Source organism: Bactrocera tryoni, chromosome 3 (assembly GCF_016617805.1).
Source record: "Bactrocera tryoni isolate S06 chromosome 3, CSIRO_BtryS06_freeze2, whole genome shotgun sequence".
Lineage (NCBI taxonomy): Eukaryota > Metazoa > Arthropoda > Insecta > Diptera > Tephritidae > Bactrocera > Bactrocera tryoni.
Window position 1 is genome coordinate 59,232,195 of NC_052501.1, and position 18,132 is coordinate 59,250,326.

The window sequence follows — 18,132 nt, forward strand, 5'->3', positions numbered from 1 at the left end:
AAAAACTAATATTTAGTTTAAGTCTTAAATTTAATAAATTTATATAAGCATAAACAAAAATATCATTGCTCTTATTAAATGTGCCACAATTATTATATAGTTGTCCAAAAATATGAATTCTTAATTTTCCCAGAAATACATTACGTCCTAAACGCATGACAACTGCGCTGTCGAATTGCTGAAGTGACAGCGCATTGCTTTCAATATATGCTAATTAGTACTTGTTGTTGTGCATACTAATTAGTATTCAATTTATTGCATTCCATAAGCAATATGTAGTCTCCACAGGCAATAGTCACTGCTATATAGTTAGCACGAATGATAGAGAAAGAGATTACGCAATGCGCATGTTTGCTTTCAGTCAGCTGTTCTTGCTGACGTCACGGTTGACTTATTATTCGCCCGCGCTATTGAAAGTGAATTCGAATTGTGTTTTCAAGTGTTATATTATTTGTTAAATTCTATATTTTTAAAATGCGTTGTGCAGTGTTCGGTTGTAATAATAACAATGGTAAAAATACTGCTATGGAGTGGAGATTTTTTCTTTTCCCTAAGGATAAAGCCGCATTAAAACAATGGATTCAAATAATGTACTGGAACAGATGACGGAGCTGGTTTCATCAATGAGAGTCATTGGTAAAAATGGTTTGCTTCCATTCCAAAAAGGTAATACACAAGCTACATATATATATATTTAGATAAGTTGATTTTCTACAGTTTTTGATTTTACTTATGATTTACAGGTATACTCCAAAGCAATAATGCTTTGAAATTGCTGCTGGATGACTTAAGACAGCAGCACAAAATTGATTACGTTTTGACCTATCGATTGAACCAGGAGGTTTTGGAAATTTTTTTGGCGTAATCAGGTCAAAAGGCGGTCTTCACGATCACCCTGACAGGCAGAAGTTCAAATATAGGCTGCGTTCCTATATACTTGGTCACAACGAAGGAGCGATCCCAGAAGAAGGCAATGTTGAAGTCGACAACATACCAGATTTGGAAGGAAATTACTTATCTCTAACCGGTAATTATCAAAATATTACACGTACAGAGTATTATAAACCTAAAACTACAGAAAACATTATTATATAAAATTGTATTGATGTTAACAAATGCAAATATGTACTTACATACCATCTAAGTTTTTGCATAGTAACCACTGTTTTTTATCCTAATTATACTAATAATAATAACTAACAATTTATTCCATTTATTGATACGCATGTACATATGTATGTATGTTTATTATATTTTTGCAGGTAATATTTTTCAACGTGTGTCAGTTGATCTGAATTCCACTGACCCAATCGAAAAAAATGATGACTTGGAGATTCTCAACAACGACGGACTTGAGAATTTGGCAGGGTACATTTGCCACAAAATCGGTAAAGACAACCCCGAAATTTGTGCCAATTCCGAAAATTGTTCGTCCCATACTTGAGTGGATCACCTTTCTGAAGGAGGACTCTCAAAACCAACAGATATGTTGATGGAGCATTTGAGAGCCTTGCAAGCAATATTTGACGACGTCAATGGTAATGATTTGCATATATGTACAAATTATGTCCAGAAACACATAGATTTAAGTGATTTTGTAAATTGTAGCTCGAAAATAAAAGAATTATTTTTCAGAGCTAGAATGTATTTTAGGATTCGTTCCTTAAATAAAAACATAATTGAACATATGTTTAGTAAAAAAAGAAAATTAAATAAAACAATAAATTGATACTTGGTTACAAAATATTCAATCTTTTTTTTAGGTAAATGTCCACTATAAAATATTCACTTATATTGATATATTTTATTAATATTCACTTATATTGATGTTAAATTTGATGATATTCATGATTTTGTATGCCTGCAATAAAAAATTGCTTCTTATTGCAAAGAAAAACAACCAACTGAAAATCAGCTGATTGTAAGTTGGTCAACCGTGACGTAGATGCGCAGAACGAACAAAATTTGAACTCGTCATTGCGCAATCTTTGTTTCTATCATTCTTGTATAGTTAGTATACAATAAATGTTTGCCTGTCGAGATGCGAGATGAGAATAAACATCTTTCACCACCGTATACTTGGCGAATAAATTGATCATTTCCATAAATTAATGTGTGGAACAATCGGGAATTAATTTGGGAAATTTCGGGAAAGTCTTTTTATAATTTGGGAACGAACAGTTAATTAAGTATCATTAAAAACATATTCAACCATATACTTGGCGAATTTTTGAGGGAATGGCGAAATTTATATTGCAACAGACGTAAAATCATTTGGGAATTATTAGGAAAAATTTTTTTAATTTGGGAAAGCGATGTTATTTAAAAAAAAAATGAGATTATGTAGTCTGGATAATTCTGGTGAATAATTTTCATTAAAAAATGTTGGAATGAAGACTTTAGTATTGCAGGGTCAAATACTCGTGTAATCGATGGACACATTCTATTGAGTTCTACTGAAGTCCATGGAAATTGCTTAAATCTCTATTAGGAAATGTGTCCTATCTAAGTGCAATAATCTAAGAAACTCAGAATGATGGAGTATTTCTCGATAACTCTGTTGTGAACCAAAGAAGATGTGACATTTAGCAGATTCACAAACTGAAGCATCGGCACAAGAGAAATTTTTCCAATGAATTCTGAGCAATGGTCCTTTGTAGAAAAATCTGATGAAAACATCTCATTAATTTTTGTAAAGATATTTGAAGACTGTTTCATCTCTCTGAATCAACCCAAGGTTCCCTATCTAAGGTCAATCGTTGCCATTCTATCAATAAAAAAAATTCCATAACCTAAATCCTATTTGGATACCCCCACTACTCATTAGAGCGAGAGGAGGGTTGAGTCCATCACGTGACCCAGTGTCAGATTTTTAAATACATAATTACTATTATAACATCGCTTTCCCAAATTAAAAAAAATATTTCCTTATAATTCCCAAATGATTTTACGTCTATTGCAATTTAAATTTCGCCATTCCCTCAAAAATTCGCCAAGTATACGGTTGAATATGGGCTATGTTCGTAAATGCATCATGACTTGCAGCATAAGCAACAGTAGCAACACTGTAAGTTTGACGTTTGATGCTTCTTATACAATTTTTGACAATTTGCAGATACATTTGTTTGCATTTTTGAATCGTATAATACTAAAATCGAAATTTTGCTGAATCTAACACTGGACGAAATTTGTGAGCAAAGAAATGATAGATTTTCTTTAAATTTAAGAAAAAGAAGGGTATTGAAGTCAAAAAGAAAAATTTGTAGGTACAAATGTTTGTCTTTTAAAAGACAAAGTATTTATAGAACAAACTTTCGGGATTTTTAAGAAACAGTTTTAAATTATATTGAAGCTTCGAGCATTAAAGCCACATCTAATGTAATACTCGCTTGCGCTATCTTACACAATTTTATCATAAATAAGAGAGGTTATTTTGAACATATTAACGATACAATAACACATGCCGATATGGAAACCAACAATGAAATCGAAGGAATTCAAGATGCCCCCATTCGCCGTGTTGGTTCAGATGATATCAATGGAATCGATAGAAGAAACTATTTTACCACTCTGTTTTCATCATAAAAAATTTACTTTACCTCACCTTCCTTTATTTGAATAATTTTTTTTATTACTTTTTCTGATGAACTTCATTTTAATTTTTATTGTTTTCATTTACTTTTTTAACTTCGGTTACAACTTTCTTCCACAATACATTTTTTTTCCTTCTACCCGATTTAAACTCGTCCTCCATATTCAACCGTACTCTTAGCAATAACTGTGTCTCCGCATTACTGAGATTTTCACTAAAAATTTAAAAATAATGATTTATACAATTATTATTAACATAATTTAACTAAATTTCAATACAAAAATTAAAATAAAACAGTTTTGCACTTTTCGTCAGACATCGTAGTTAAATGCAGTAGACAATTTTTTGATAGAAATTATGAGCGACAACTAATAGAAGTGTTGTCTTTTTGAACGCTTGATTATTGCAGTGCTGCAATATTGGCATTTCTGAACGTTCTGTTTGTTATGCAATCGTCATGATGCGCGTCATGATGCATTTACGAACATAGCCATGTTTTTAATGATTCGCCATTCCCTCAGAAATTCCCCAAGTATACGGTTGAATATGTTTTTAATGATTCTTAATTAACCGTTCGTTCCTAAATTATAAAAAGGCATTCCCGAAATTTCCCAAATTAATTCCCGATTGTTCCATACATTAATTTATGGAAATGATCAATTTATTCGCCAAGTATACGGCGGTACATCTTTCCACCCATTTCTAACAATGAACAGTGATTTTGGTGGTTTGACAGGTCTTTTTTCGTATCTACACAAAAAATATAGGCTGCTACTTACAGAATTGGAAAATCGTATCAAGTCAAAAAAATTATCTACAATTTAAAATCTCAATTTTAGAGACTGGTGACTGTATCACAGTACCGAATCGCTCGGAAAGCCTTAATTTGTGACTAGTTACTATTCGCAACACGTTTCGAGTCTTTAGTAAAAAAATATTGTCCCAAATTTGTGATCTGATAGTTAGCAGGTCACAAAACTAAAAATATCTCTTGTTTGCCATTTTGAATATACTGAACAGAGATCATCCAGAGAATATAAAAACATTGAAAAGATGAAAATTGAATTTTGTATGATGCTCGATTGAACTGCTAACAGAGCCGAAAAACTTCAACCGGGGAGTTCACCATATTCGCTGCTATTTAGCAGAAGTTTGTATAAAGGGAATGTTTACTTACAGGGGATCGTCCACTAAACGACAAATATGGTAGAAGTAAAAAAATTGGAGAAATTCTATTTTTTAACACAAATGTTTTTTTTTTGTTTTTTGTAAAGATACTGCCAGGAAACTGGTAGCATGCACGATTCATATTGTCCTCTAGAGTACACCTCTTTTGGGACCACGCCCAGACAGTAAAAAATAACCATGCTGGACAGTATGCTTACGTACTAAATTCTTAACTCCGGCTGCTGTACCTTGTATTCGGATCTGCGAGATCGCTGTTAAGCACTACTTCACAGTGCCAAGCTGGGCAATAACTGCCTCTTCACGACCTACCACTAGGGTTATTCATGTGGTCTTATGCTTCTCCGCTGCCTTTCTTTCATTGTGAGTTCTTGGAGCACTATTGCAGCCCACTCTTTCATTTTAGCCCACACCAGCTGTGATCGATTTCATTTGTTAACTTTTCTATGATGTTTCTCTCCACTGCATACTTCGAGCAGTAGAAAAATATGTGCTCTGCGTTTTTTTTTTGCAGGTATTCCCTGAAACAGCAATGGCCCGATAAGAACTGTGTTAAGTAGAAATCTGTCACTCCGTGTTGTCAGTCAATCCAGGCAGGTACATTCTTAATTATTCTATATGTCCATCTTCCTTTTTCTGCCGCATCCCATTGCTTTTGCCACTAATCGAGACTTGTCTTCCTCTCCTTTTTTCGATCGTCGGCCGTTAGGCGCCTATTCATGGCATTTGTTTTACAGTAAACACTACTTAACTTAGAGGCCATTATATCCGGTGGCATAAGACCAGATATGAAAGCACTCGCCTTGTGCGACACCGTCCTAAACGCACAGGCAACTCTAAGTGCGCGTAACCTGGACACAGCCTTTGCCATATTGACACAGGTTTTTTGACGCAGGGCTGTTCCCCATAACGGAGCTGCGTACATAAGCATTGATTGGCTAACTTTAGCCAGCAGAGCTCTCCTATTTTGTGTTGGGCCACCAATGTTTGCCATGATTCTCGAAATGACCGCAGTCACTGTAGCCGCCTTACCACAGGCCTTTTCAATGTGCGCCTTGAAATTGAGCCTCGTATCGATCATAACGCCAAGGTACCTCAATGCATTTTGCGTTACAATGTTAAATCCATCAATGTTCAAGGTGGGCGTTTCTAGCCTTTTTCTGCTCGTGATGAGCACTGCCTCTGTTTTTCACCTTCAAACTGCAGCTTAGTACTCGTAAGCCAGTCTTTAATTTTCAACACGGTCTCATTGCATATGTTCTGTATCTGGGAGAGTTACGGCAATGTCATCCGCATAGCCAATTATCTGTGCTTCTTTTGGCAGCGGTAATCATGACATCCCGTCGTACAGCACATTGCATAGTAATGGACCTAGTACGGAGTCCTATGGTACTCCACCTGTCACCACGCAGGTTTTTGGACCTGTACGGTATTGTACAGCAGCAGTATGTCGAGTTAAAAGCGTTTTTCACGTCAAGTGTAACAACTGCGCAGTATTTTTTTATCTTCATGCATCTATCTGGTGCCCTCTATGGCCTTGGCCACAATGCCCGTCATTTTTCCTTTTGCGTCTAAGGTGGAGCGATGTCTTCTAAATCCAAATTGGTTTTCAGATGACCCTCACTCTTTTTTCTAGGTGATCATACAGAGTGGGCGATACGCACTCGGCTCACCCGCCGGTTTGTTTGGCTTTTGAAGAAGAACCAGCGCTGTTTCTTCCAAATTTTCGGAAAAACTCCTTCATTTAGACATCGTGTGTAGAGTTCGGTCAAAATCCTCTTGCTATGGTTGATGGTAATTTTCAGTGCCTTGTGCGGGATGCCATCAAGTCCTGGTGCCTTTGCGTTGATAATCTTTCCGCCACTTCCATTACCTCTTTCTCGTCGACAATTGGAGATCCCATCACGGTTGGTATCGTTCTACTCGATTGGGGTTCTTACGTTGGGAAAAGCGTTTTCACTACCTTTTCTAGGAGGGTCAGACAGGTTGGTGACGAGAGTCCACCTTTTCACATAGTTCTTTAAAACTTGAGGATAGCCTTCTTGAGATCCTTACGTTTATTTTTGAAACTTTCTCGCAGTCTTGTATGGTGTGGCGTCTCTTGACTTCGTTGGCACTATGCGGGCCTTTGGGTTATTTTGTGTCTTTTCCTACACATAGCAGCTTAACAGGCTTTCCATCGGACTAGTTCATCGAGAATTCTTTCGTAATATCCTTGCAACACACTAGGGGGAATATAGCAGCTGTAGAAATAAATGCGACCAATTTTCACTCGCGCATAGTAAGATCTACCCAGGAGCGGCTTATCTTGGAAGGCGTTGCTCGCACAGTACCTTATGGCAGCTTTGTTTTCTTTGGCGGAGATCCATGTGCCAGCGTCAGCAGCTCTTGAGCAGCTTCATATTGATTTAGGTTAATTTGTACAACTCTCATTTTATCTTTTTACACGCCGCTTAATATAGAGGACACTTCCAACTTCTGATCCGGTGACCGGTCTCCTTTTACCTGCTGCTTTTGCATGCTGCATACGACGGGCTTTTATCAAATTCCTTTGCGAAATGCCTCTTTCCACCACACTTAGCACAACATTTGCTTTGATCATCCTTACTCGTACATGCCCTCGCCAGATGGCCGTATTCCAGGCACCTGAAACACTTTCTGAACCTTGCATCTCCCTTTCATATGCTCCCGTGTTCTTCGTCTGGGCCTTCTTCATTTCTAATAGTATTTCCCCTTTTACCGCCTTCCGGATCTGAGAAACATCCTCTCCAAGTTCCTTTTTTGAACTTCCTCTTGGCTGGCTTTCTTTTTTGGCGGGGTCTTCCGCGTCAGCTGCTCAACCTCACTGACCAGTCCGTCGTGCCTGTTTTTTTTTTTTTAACCTTTCATCATGCCCAAACATGATGAGAATTTGGGTGCGTGCAAATGGTCGATTAAAGTGATATCACGATGGTACAGCCCACAACCCCAGCCAAGTGACTAGGACAGGTTACTCTATTGGTCGACGGCAGGAGCAGTGTTCCCGTAACGGTCCTGATTCAACCGATGTTGCCCTGTACCGAATCGATCCGTGGGCTTAAAATTCGATACTCCGATCGCTGGTCGGCCCAAGAAACGCAATCCCCATTAAATATCACCTTACATGCATTCCTAAAAATCAGCGAAATAATATTTTAGTTTGGTTTTTAAACAATATATTTTCCTCATAAATATTTATGTATTTATATTTCATACTAATAGAAATTAAATTTATCACAATATACAAATAGAACTTCAACTAAATTATTTTTATATACATACTCATGTTTTTGCACATGCACACATCTGCGCATTTAGAAATTCAAATTATAACTCATCACTGATTGATTCAAATAGACATACATGCATACATACATGTACATTTGTATACGTTGCCGAACAAATAATGCACAAGTATACATACATACTAATGCGTTAATATGTAACAGACAAAAAATTTAAACATTGTTCTACAAAACCAACAATTGTCGCAAATAGCATAAGCATCACAGGTCAATATGGCAGCCAAATTGCCGAAGCCCTAATGTAAAAAATATTACAACAGCATTTCATTCATAAACGCAAGCGCACATTCAACAAGCGATTTCGATTCATTCATAAAAACAGACGCGTAAAATCTCCCCGATCATGCCTTTGCCTATAAGCGTCTTTTCGTGACGACGGCAAAAGCTAAAAATCATAAATTGAACAACTTTCTGATGTTTCTCTAGAAGGAAAACTGGCAACTCCGCAAACTCACAAAACACAGAAAAGAGTGAAAAAATTGACAACCTAGTTCTTGTCGATTTAAAATATTTTACAAATATTTACGCTTTATTGTAGGCGAAGCTGTTCGAGCGGAAAGGGAAGCGGCGGCAATCGGCGATCGTTTGTTAGTTTCTTTTGGCACAGCTCGGATTTTCTACCAACATCGCAATGTTGTGATGCTTTGTCGTCGCATCAGTGCTTAATCATTGATTCTTTGACAAACCGTAAGTTTCGTCCATTGGTTGTCCGAGACAACGGAGATGCGGGAAGATACGTGCGGCACTTTCCTTATGAATGTTTGTACATATGTATATACAAATGTGTCAAAGAAATAACATATGTACATTAGTATCACCTGTGTAAGCATTTGCTTATTTTGCTTGTCGGTCTATGCGCAAGAAATAAATTTTCAAAATTATATTGCGAATAAGATGAATCTGCAGATATCATTCAGTATGTATTTTTAAATAGTTCATTTATTCATTAAATTATAATTAAAAAAAATGAAATATAGGAAAAATTTTCACTTGAGAGGTTATCAGGGGTGTTGTGGGATCAAAGAGAGAATTGCTCAGCTGTCAGAATTGCAAACCAATTCTGATTTTCATTGGCGTCACGGAATCTGTTTGGATTTTCAGCTTGGAATCAGCTGTTTACTAATGTGACAAAACTTGCGAGTGAATACATTTGGAAGAAGTCCTATTAAAGTTTTTAATGAGTTCCGATTTAAAGGAAGATTTTAAGAGATAACATTTATCGAATGAATAAAGACGCATTTGGGTGTTAAATTACGTTTTGTAAGTCTTCTTTAAGAGGGGAGCCAGCTTTAGAAGCTTCGGAAAAATCGATTTTTTTCCCAAATCTTTTTAAAAATTATCTAAGAATATGTCCTCAAAGTTATAAATGGGAATTCGAAATATTGTCGAAGCTAGAGGGGAAATAGAAAGCGAAAACATTGACGCGCCATTTCTCGGTTTTTCATTTTTACGATATTTCTTAATTGGCGAGCAGGATAGAAAAAAACGAAACGTCATATGGAATTGGGGCCAAGTTTATTATCTTTGGCATTAAATTATCTTCTATTTAAACTAAAAAAACACTAAGAAAAGTTAAGTTTGAACATATGTTTAAACAACGTAAAGTAAAACCTTTTTTGTCCAAAAAACACTTTTTTTAATTTTAAATTTTTTTGGAATTATACACTTTTTTTGAAATTTTCTTAGTTCAACTAGAACATAAGTTAATAACAAAGATGAATGTCTTTGAATTTTTTGTTTCCGATAGAAATTCCAATCTGCATACTGCCAGCCGACTGCCAAATGTACATGCGAGATGCATTGGGCAATTGCTTCCCAAAGGCAGAATATCAATATCCAAAAATGTTCGGATGATGATTAAATATATAACTATAAACTCTAGAACTCTCTAAGAGTTTAAAGCAAGATCCCCCCTTATGGTAGAATTAGAGGTGCATAACCATATCCATAGAAAACAGCTGATTGAACCAAATTTACGGGGAACAATGTTTCCAATTAGAGGTGCGTTACCATAACAACATGCCCATAACCATAGATATCAATTGAATTTTGATTTTCGCTGTAACCATAAAAAGCTGTTTGTTGATTTTTTGACTTTTCATTTGAAATTTCGTTTGCATTTTGTTTTGTTCGCCTCATAATTTTGTATTTATAAAGCTCGGATTGTTTTATGTAATGCGATTTTTAAACAGCAATCAAATAATAATCTATTAATCAAAATGGATGATATTAAATTAATAGAATGTGTGCGGAATTCGTCATGCCTATGACAAGAGTCATGCCGATTTCAAAAATCAAGAGAAAAAAAGGCGCTCTTGGAAGGAAGTCACCAATAATTTGGAAGTTGGTGGTGAGTTCAATATAAATAATATAATATTTAATATACAATATGTTTGGACGGTTGGCGCTATTTGAAAGTTTGCAATTTTTAAGAAGTCACATTATTCCTCGTCCGTAAGTAAAATACATTATTACCATATCCATGTAAATAATGAGAACATTAATATTAACAGAATGCGACAAAGTGCGCCAATATTAAAACGCAGCAACGAGAACTATGACTTTATAAACATTTCGTCCGAATCTATATCACAAGATCTCTCGCCGTCACCTCCAATTTCCTCTGGGAAGTTAATTCCGTCCGACCAATCAATTCTGTCCGATCAAACAACAGCAATTCCGTCCGATCAGTCAATTCCGTCTAGTCAGCCAAAAGCAAATACGTTATCAACATCGCGGCCACGAAAGCGAAGAGGCAGACAGCTTGACGAGGTGGACACTGCCATCCTCGGAACAGTGAAAACTTTCCAGGAGGTATGTGAACGTAGAGCGCGTCGAGAAGAGTTTGATGCGGAGATAAGCGGTTTTGGGCGAATGATATGCTCTTCGATTTCAAAAATGAAAAAATCAAGGCAAGCATTGGTGATGCGTCAATGTACTGACATTGTAATGCAAGCGCAAATTGATGAAGAAGAAGAAAGCTTTGTGTATATGAACTAGTCCCTCGATTATGAGAGTTTTTTAAACTTTTATTACATATTACTTTTTGTTCTTTTAATGAGAACGGTTGAATTTTTGAACCTGAAGTACAAAGGATATAATCCATATAACGTTCTATATAATAATTATTTGTGTTTATTTAATTAATTTTTCGTTGTTGTTATTGTTAATCAATATGAATGAAATTCATGTAAATTTACATTTTCAACATTTTTTTTATTGAATTTAATATGTATATTTATAAGTGTTTTACTCTATATGCTTTTGAAAAGATACTGCACCATTGTTCATAAAATAATTGGTGAGGTGTTCTCTGTGGTTATACGCACTGTTTCGACCCCTGCGTCTAAAAGTTTGTGCTGACCGCAATGGTCCCCCACAAGATCTTAATTCGTTTCTCCATTCAGCATTTCTTCCATCTCCGTCAGTGTAATGCTCTGATCAGTACCATCGATTCATATCGTGGAGCATTATGAAATTATGAAGCACTAAACATACTAGTACGATTTTTTCAGCATTTTCAGGATGAAACTCTATTGTTGTTCTTAACACTCTTCACCTCGCTGCCAAAATCCCAAACGCATTTTCAATAACGCGTCTTGCCCGTGATAGTCTATAATTAAAAATTCGTTGAGCTCTTGTTGTATTTACACCTGGATACGGTTTCATAAGATTATTTTTTAAAGCAAAGGCACAGTCTCCAACAAAGTAATGCGGAAACGGGTGGGAAGATAACGGAAGTGGAGTATCAGGTGGTAGTGACAAACGATTTTCTAACAGATCTTCGCCAAATCTCGTTGCATGAAAAATACCTACATCACTCTGGCTTCCGTAAGCTCCTACGCTAATGGCTGTAAAAGTGTATTTAGCATCACATTCTGCCAACAGTACAATACTGAAAAGCTTTTTATAATTATAATACATGGATCCTGAATTTGGAGAGCATTTTATCGCAATATGTTTTCCGTCATTCGCACCTACACAGTTTGGCAAGTTCCACATTTGCGCAAATTCGGTCGTGATCTCTTTATACTGTTGTTGCGTGGGTTCACTCAGATAAATTGGATTTCCCAAATAGCCTCACATGTCTCCAGCACTATGTTTCTCAAAGTGGTCTTTCCGATTTTGTAGCTCCATGCTAATTTTTTGAAAGGAATTCCGTATGCTAAGTACCTAACAATCACCTTAATAAATATAACAAATGTAGTAATAATCACATAAACTTACAGAAGTGTGAGGGACAAACGCTCTTCGGCATGGATTTGTTCCTTGAATTTACACATTTAAGGTGCCATTAACTTTAAAAAAGTATCATACAACTTCCTATTCATTCTTCTATGGGCAAACAATGCTTGTTCATCCATATCTTTCATTTTCAGGAACGTTTTTTGATGGTATCCGTTTTGGAACCTATTAACATTAATAGAATGGACACGACATCGCCTAGTTCGCTTGAATTGCTTTTTTTAGCATATAATGCTATAATATTAAGGAATAATTTATCAATTTCTTCATCACTGCTCATTTCATTTAGTTTGTTTGGCACTTTTGAAATGAAAACAAAAATTCCGAATGAAAGATCAGCTGATTATGGTTATGGCACCAATAATCGATAATAGTAAATATCGTTACGGTTATGACAATGGTTATGGGTATGGCGATATGTTATAGCACTACATAACTTGATTTCTTAACTTACTTTTCAAAATTGGTTTCCGTGACACCGAAAACCGATACATATTCTGTTTCGAACATTAAACCAATAATACTATGTTCGGACCAACAACGAAAACATGTTTTCGTGGGAAAAACTGGTTTTCGCACGAAAACTTGTGTTTTCGTCTATGTAAAATCTGTCAAACGAAAACACAGTTTCGCTGAAAACTATTTTAAAACTTACATTCCACTCATTATAATCGGTGCCTCCTCTAGTTTAATCAATTTTTTTGGAAGACATATTTTGCCGGCCCTAAATTGTCACTTGATATTTGTTTACATTGCATATACAAATCAGTTGTCAGTTGAATATATTATTATAATATTAAAAAATGGAAAAACAAAAATACAAAAAAAAGAAATTTGTGGAGTCATAGGGCAGAAGCCCTACTGATTGAATCGCGGCAAAATAAAATTAGTGCTCTTCGCGGGCCAAGGAAAAATAACCACATAGTGGATGAAATGACAATGAAGTTGCAACAACAAGGTGTATATTTCACGGCGAGTGAAATCAAATCAAAAATGCACAATCTTTCACAGATATATAGGTAATTAAATAAAATTAAGGAAAATAGAGTTATTAAATAAATATAATGTTTTACAGGAAGGAGAAGACATCAGTCGGGTCAACTGACGGTTCTCCCTCGCAGTGGCCACTGTATGAAAAAATGAGAGCCGTACTGTTGCCGTACGTCAGCTACAACGCCGAGAGCTTAGTGGAGGAAAGCTTTCAAAGTAAGAAACATTTGTTTTGTAATTCAGTATAATATTTATATTTACATACATCTATACATTTTTAAAAAGGTTTTACTGACTCCGAACCACTTCAAATTTCGGTGGAAACGGCTGCGCCTTATACATTTGTTGCTGCATCTCCATTGCCACCACTGGTTTCCCTACCTTCGCCCTCAGCGATGCCGATGTCGCCAACCGATAGTTCTTCATTAACAATATCGTCTCCCGAGCCGAGTGATTCTGGAAAAAAAAAGGAATCATTTTCAGAGCCTGATATTAAAAAAATGTGAAAGAATTGAAAAACAGCTCGAGAAAGCAAATCAGGAATTCAATGAAACCAGCAAAAAATTATAGACATGACAGAAAAATTGGTTGAAAACGACAATAAAAAAAACCAACTGATGGAAGAATATCTGAAAGACTCTAAAGAAACAGATAAACGATTGCTTGAGTTTCTAAATAAATAAAAAAATAAATTAATGTATTTTCTTTTTTGAAAATGTTTAACGTTGACAAGAATTAGTTCAGCCTATTTAGTTATAATTAAAATTATTTTTATATGGAAAATAAAATTGAATTTTGTTTTGTGTTTACAACTTTATCTTTGATTTAATCTACATATAGGTAATTGTGTAAAATGTAGACATTGTGATGCAATATACACATGTACTTACCAAAATATGTACAAAGTGCTGTCCGAATCGTTTCTCCATTAATTGGGTCGTCAGATGCATATGAAACATCACACGGATTTTGGCGTCTAGTCTCCAACTCTTCCAAAGCGCGTAACCATTTAGCGTTTAGCGTGCCGTTGTTATCATTTAAAAAATTGTGAAGGACGCAACATGCTTTTATTATTGAGTTCGCACTCCGTAAAGAGTTGTCAATTCCTTTTCCGCCGCGTCGAAAGCGAGACTTGAGGTGTTCAAAAGCATTTTCGACCACTCTACGTGTTTTCGAAAGAGTGTAGTTGAATACCTTCTCACGATGATTTTGATTTACGCTAAATGGATACGGTTTCATCATTTGTTTGGTAAAACGAAAAGCCGAATCCCCAATAATAAATACTGGCACATTTACGCCTGAAATGTCTTGAGACATTTCGCTTAGTAAAGGACAATTATCTATTTATTTCTTAAGTCATGACGTCTCATAAATTTGAGAGTCATTACATCGAACGGGACTACTTTATGTAAGTAAAACGGTGTCTGAAAATACATTGCAAACATTACTTATGTATATTGAGTTTTTAGACTTTACTTAGCATCAACCAATGCCAATAAAAAGGGGGAATACCATCCTTTATAATTATAATAGTCCACAGCTTCGTCAGATGATAGGTGAATCTCAATGTGGCATCCGTCTGTAAACAATTATTAGACCATTAGCGCAAATTTAAGATTTTATAACCAATATTTACCAATTGCTCCTAAACATTGTGGGAATCCAATTACCTCGAAACCAGTCACCAATTCTGTTATATTTTCTCTGTTTAGAGGCAACATTTTAAAACAGGATGGATGCAATAATCTCCAGATTTCGGTGCAAATTCCAGTAAAATTTCGCAAACCGTAGATTTTCCTACACCGAACATGTTGGCGTTACTCCTATACTCTGCAGATGACCCTAATAGTGCCCATACTCGAGCACACAAGTGCGTTCGATCGGTATGAATTCGTTTGCCCATACACGACACACAAATCCATTTTGCGTTCGTTCTTCACAGAGTTAACATGTGCGACAGGCAAGCGGAACATTTCTTGGAATTTATTTCTAATGTAGCATTTTTATCTTTTTCATTGTATTTCGTTAATAAGTCATTCCAACTTTTATTTTTCTTACACTATGTATATGTATGAGCGCTTAGGCAAAAAGCGAAAACTATGAAGCGTGATTTCTCGGTTTGTCATTTTTACGATTATTCTTAATTGGTGGGCAGGATAAAAAAAAAAACTAAACGTCGTATGGAATAAGGGCAAAGTTGTCATAAAATTTTCTTATATTTAAACTAAAAAAAAAATATTAAGAAAAGTCAAGTTTTAACATATTTTTAAACAGCATAAAGTAAAATTCTTTTGATCAAAAGCCACTATTTATTCAATTGTTAATAAAATTTTAAATTTTACACTTTTTTTTGAATTTTCTTAGTTTAACTAGAAGATAAGTTAATAAAAAATATGAATCTCTTTGAATTTTTGTTTCCGATAGAAATTGCGACCTGCATCCTGCCCGCCGTCTGAAAAATGTACATGCGAGATGCATCGGGTAATTGCTTCCCAAAAGCAGAATATCAAAGATTTCGTATCCAAAAAATTTGTAAGAGATGCTCAAATATATAACTATAAAGCCTAGAAATTTCGCTTGAATCAATTATTTCTTTCCCTCCCAAAAAAATCCTCAAAAAATCGATTTTTTGAAGCCTCGAAAGCAGGCTCTCCCCTTAACACTTGGCACTGTCCGCGATCTTCACTGTTCGGCGACACGAGAGAAATGAGATTTTGTGCGCCGACAACGCCATACACGATAAACATGTTCGCGCACCGATCGTAAAAAATCAAACATTTTCGCGAACATGGATCGGTACGCGAACAAGACCATACACGATAAACCGCAAGCGCACACATACCGATCGAACGCACTTGTGTGCTCGTGTATGGGCACTTTAAAGCAAATAATGTTATAGCCACTCTTTTCTCGATAGGAATAGCTTTTCGGTAATTCGTATCCTTTTTTTGTAGCGGGCGTAGGATGTCACATAATTTATCAAAGGAACTTCGGTCCATACGAAAGTTCTCTTTAAAAAAAGCACATCCATTTCGTTGGCAATCGTGTTCCCAAAACTGATTGCTGGAATTAATAATATATAATTGAAAACTTTTGCATCAGTAGGAACATATACACACTTTTGTCCAACATGAATTAATCGCCATCCCAAGGTCCTTTATTAAATCTAATACGATTAAATGTTATTTCTTTAACTCGGCTATCTTTTTTGCCAAGGCATGATGCTCAGTAGTAAGACTTTTCTAATATTTCTCTTGAAGAATTGTCGTTAAGCAGGGTATTTATTTGGCTTCTCAAAGACAATGCTTTCGCAATTAATATCTTTTTCTCAGAATTCTAAAAAATACGATCTTTAGTAATAATTATAAGCAAATATTAAGGATTTCAAAACATACCATTCTTGTTGCTCAAATGTAAACAAACAAATCAATTTTTGAGTTGTCAGTGAAAACTCATCGAAAACACAAATTGTCGGTCGGAACAACTTACATTCCACAACATACAAATGTTTTTTCAAAATGTTTTCAATGTCGGTCCGAACATAGTATAATATCTGAATTCATGACACCTACTACTTTTTTTTTATCGGTTTCAATTCTGATTCCGATAAGTATCAGATTCCACATCACCCTTGAATATTAAAAAATTCTTTGATATTCTCGTAATTATCGATAAATTGGGCCAAAACAAGTCAAAGAAATCAAGATATGCTGACCTCTAAACATTTTTTTATATATCACATATGCACTAGGGTGCTTCAAAAAAAATTTTGAATTTTACCCCCTCAAATGTTAGTGATTGACAAACAAAAAATCCTCCCTCAAGCCAGCCGCTGTAGCTTAACTCCAAGGGGTCGCTATTTGTTCTTTTTTAGGTTCCCATATATTTAACATAGGAATTTTCGTTTTTTCATTCAGACTAACACTTCACCAACCAATTTTCATTTCTCAAAATGAACCATCACATATTCAGAAAGTTCACTTTCAAACTTTAAACGTCTCGATGTGGATTGTGCATCAAAGCGAGGTTCTACAACATATCGCTGATCTGCGCCCATGCCCCGGCGGAAGAGAAGAACGATGTGACGGAAGAGAAGGAGCGATATGTTGAAGGACCTCACTTTGATGCACAATCCGCATCAAAGCGAGGTTCTTCAAAATATCGCTGATCTGCGCCCACGCCCCGACGGAAGAGAAGGACGATGTGACCAAAGTTGCCTTTTATGAGTGCTTGGAGCGCACTTATTAGAGCTGCCCCCGCCACGATGTCAAAATCGTGCTTAGCACTACAGTCGGTAAATTCAGCCTCCACGAGGAAACATCCCCAAATGGGTTGAGGCTGATCTACTTCGCCGGGGCCCGAAATGTGGTTATCTGTAGTACTAGATTCCAGCATAAGAAGATACATCAAGCTACCTGGCTGTCCCCGGATAGTGTTTTAGATGTGCGTGCGCTCCGAGGTCCTAACATCGACTCGGACCACTATCTTGTTGCAGCCAAGATTCGCACCCGCCTCTGTGCAGCAAAAAACGCACGCCAACAAAAACAAGGAAGGTTCAACGACGAGAAACTGCAATCACAACAGACAGCCGAACGATTTTCTACTCGGCTTGCACTCCTGCTCTTTGAGAGCTGTCGTCAACAACTCGGTATAAGGGAACTGTGGGACGGCATTTCAAACTCCTTACGTACAGATGCAACCAAAACCATTGGTTTTCGAAAAGTGCAAAAAACAGCTGGTAGGGGAATGTTGGGCCATGGGGGAATCCGGGGCCAGCGAGATATTTTTTTCCCTAGC

General features: G+C 36.1%; 1 protein-coding gene, 1 long non-coding RNA gene and 1 pseudogene across 2 annotated transcripts; 2 read left to right on the forward strand and 1 right to left on the reverse strand.

Annotated features, from left to right (window-relative positions):
* The first annotated feature begins 9,877 nt into the window (after positions 1-9,877).
* LOC120772551 lies at positions 9,878-11,271 on the forward strand (annotated as a pseudogene).
* An 830-nt stretch (positions 11,272-12,101) lies between these two features.
* On the reverse strand, positions 12,102-12,688 carry LOC120772552. The gene is made up of 2 exons (XR_005705068.1): positions 12,328-12,688; positions 12,102-12,273 (listed from the first exon to the last, which is right to left on the reverse strand). It is a non-coding gene; the product is annotated as an uncharacterized LOC120772552 (long non-coding RNA).
* A 478-nt stretch (positions 12,689-13,166) lies between these two features.
* Positions 13,167-14,014, forward strand: LOC120771824. Its single transcript, XM_040100053.1, has 3 exons — positions 13,167-13,364; positions 13,421-13,551; positions 13,621-14,014. Exons 1-3 carry the CDS (start codon positions 13,279-13,281, stop codon positions 13,839-13,841), a joined length of 438 nt encoding a protein of 145 aa, XP_039955987.1. The 5' UTR covers positions 13,167-13,278; the 3' UTR covers positions 13,842-14,014.
* The last annotated feature ends 4,118 nt before the right edge of the window (positions 14,015-18,132 follow it).

Bases quoted from the DNA above. Each gene is read 5' to 3' on its own strand.
- LOC120771824 (XM_040100053.1), top strand. From the start codon at position 13,279: ATGACAATGAAGTTGCAACAACAAGGTGTATATTTCACGGCGAGTGAA. The intron at 13,365-13,420 runs GTAATTAAATAA...AATGTTTTACAG, and splicing joins AATCTTTCACAGATATATAG to GAAGGAGAAGACATCAGTCG. The intron at 13,552-13,620 runs GTAAGAAACATT...ATTTTTAAAAAG, and splicing joins AGTGGAGGAAAGCTTTCAAA to GTTTTACTGACTCCGAACCA.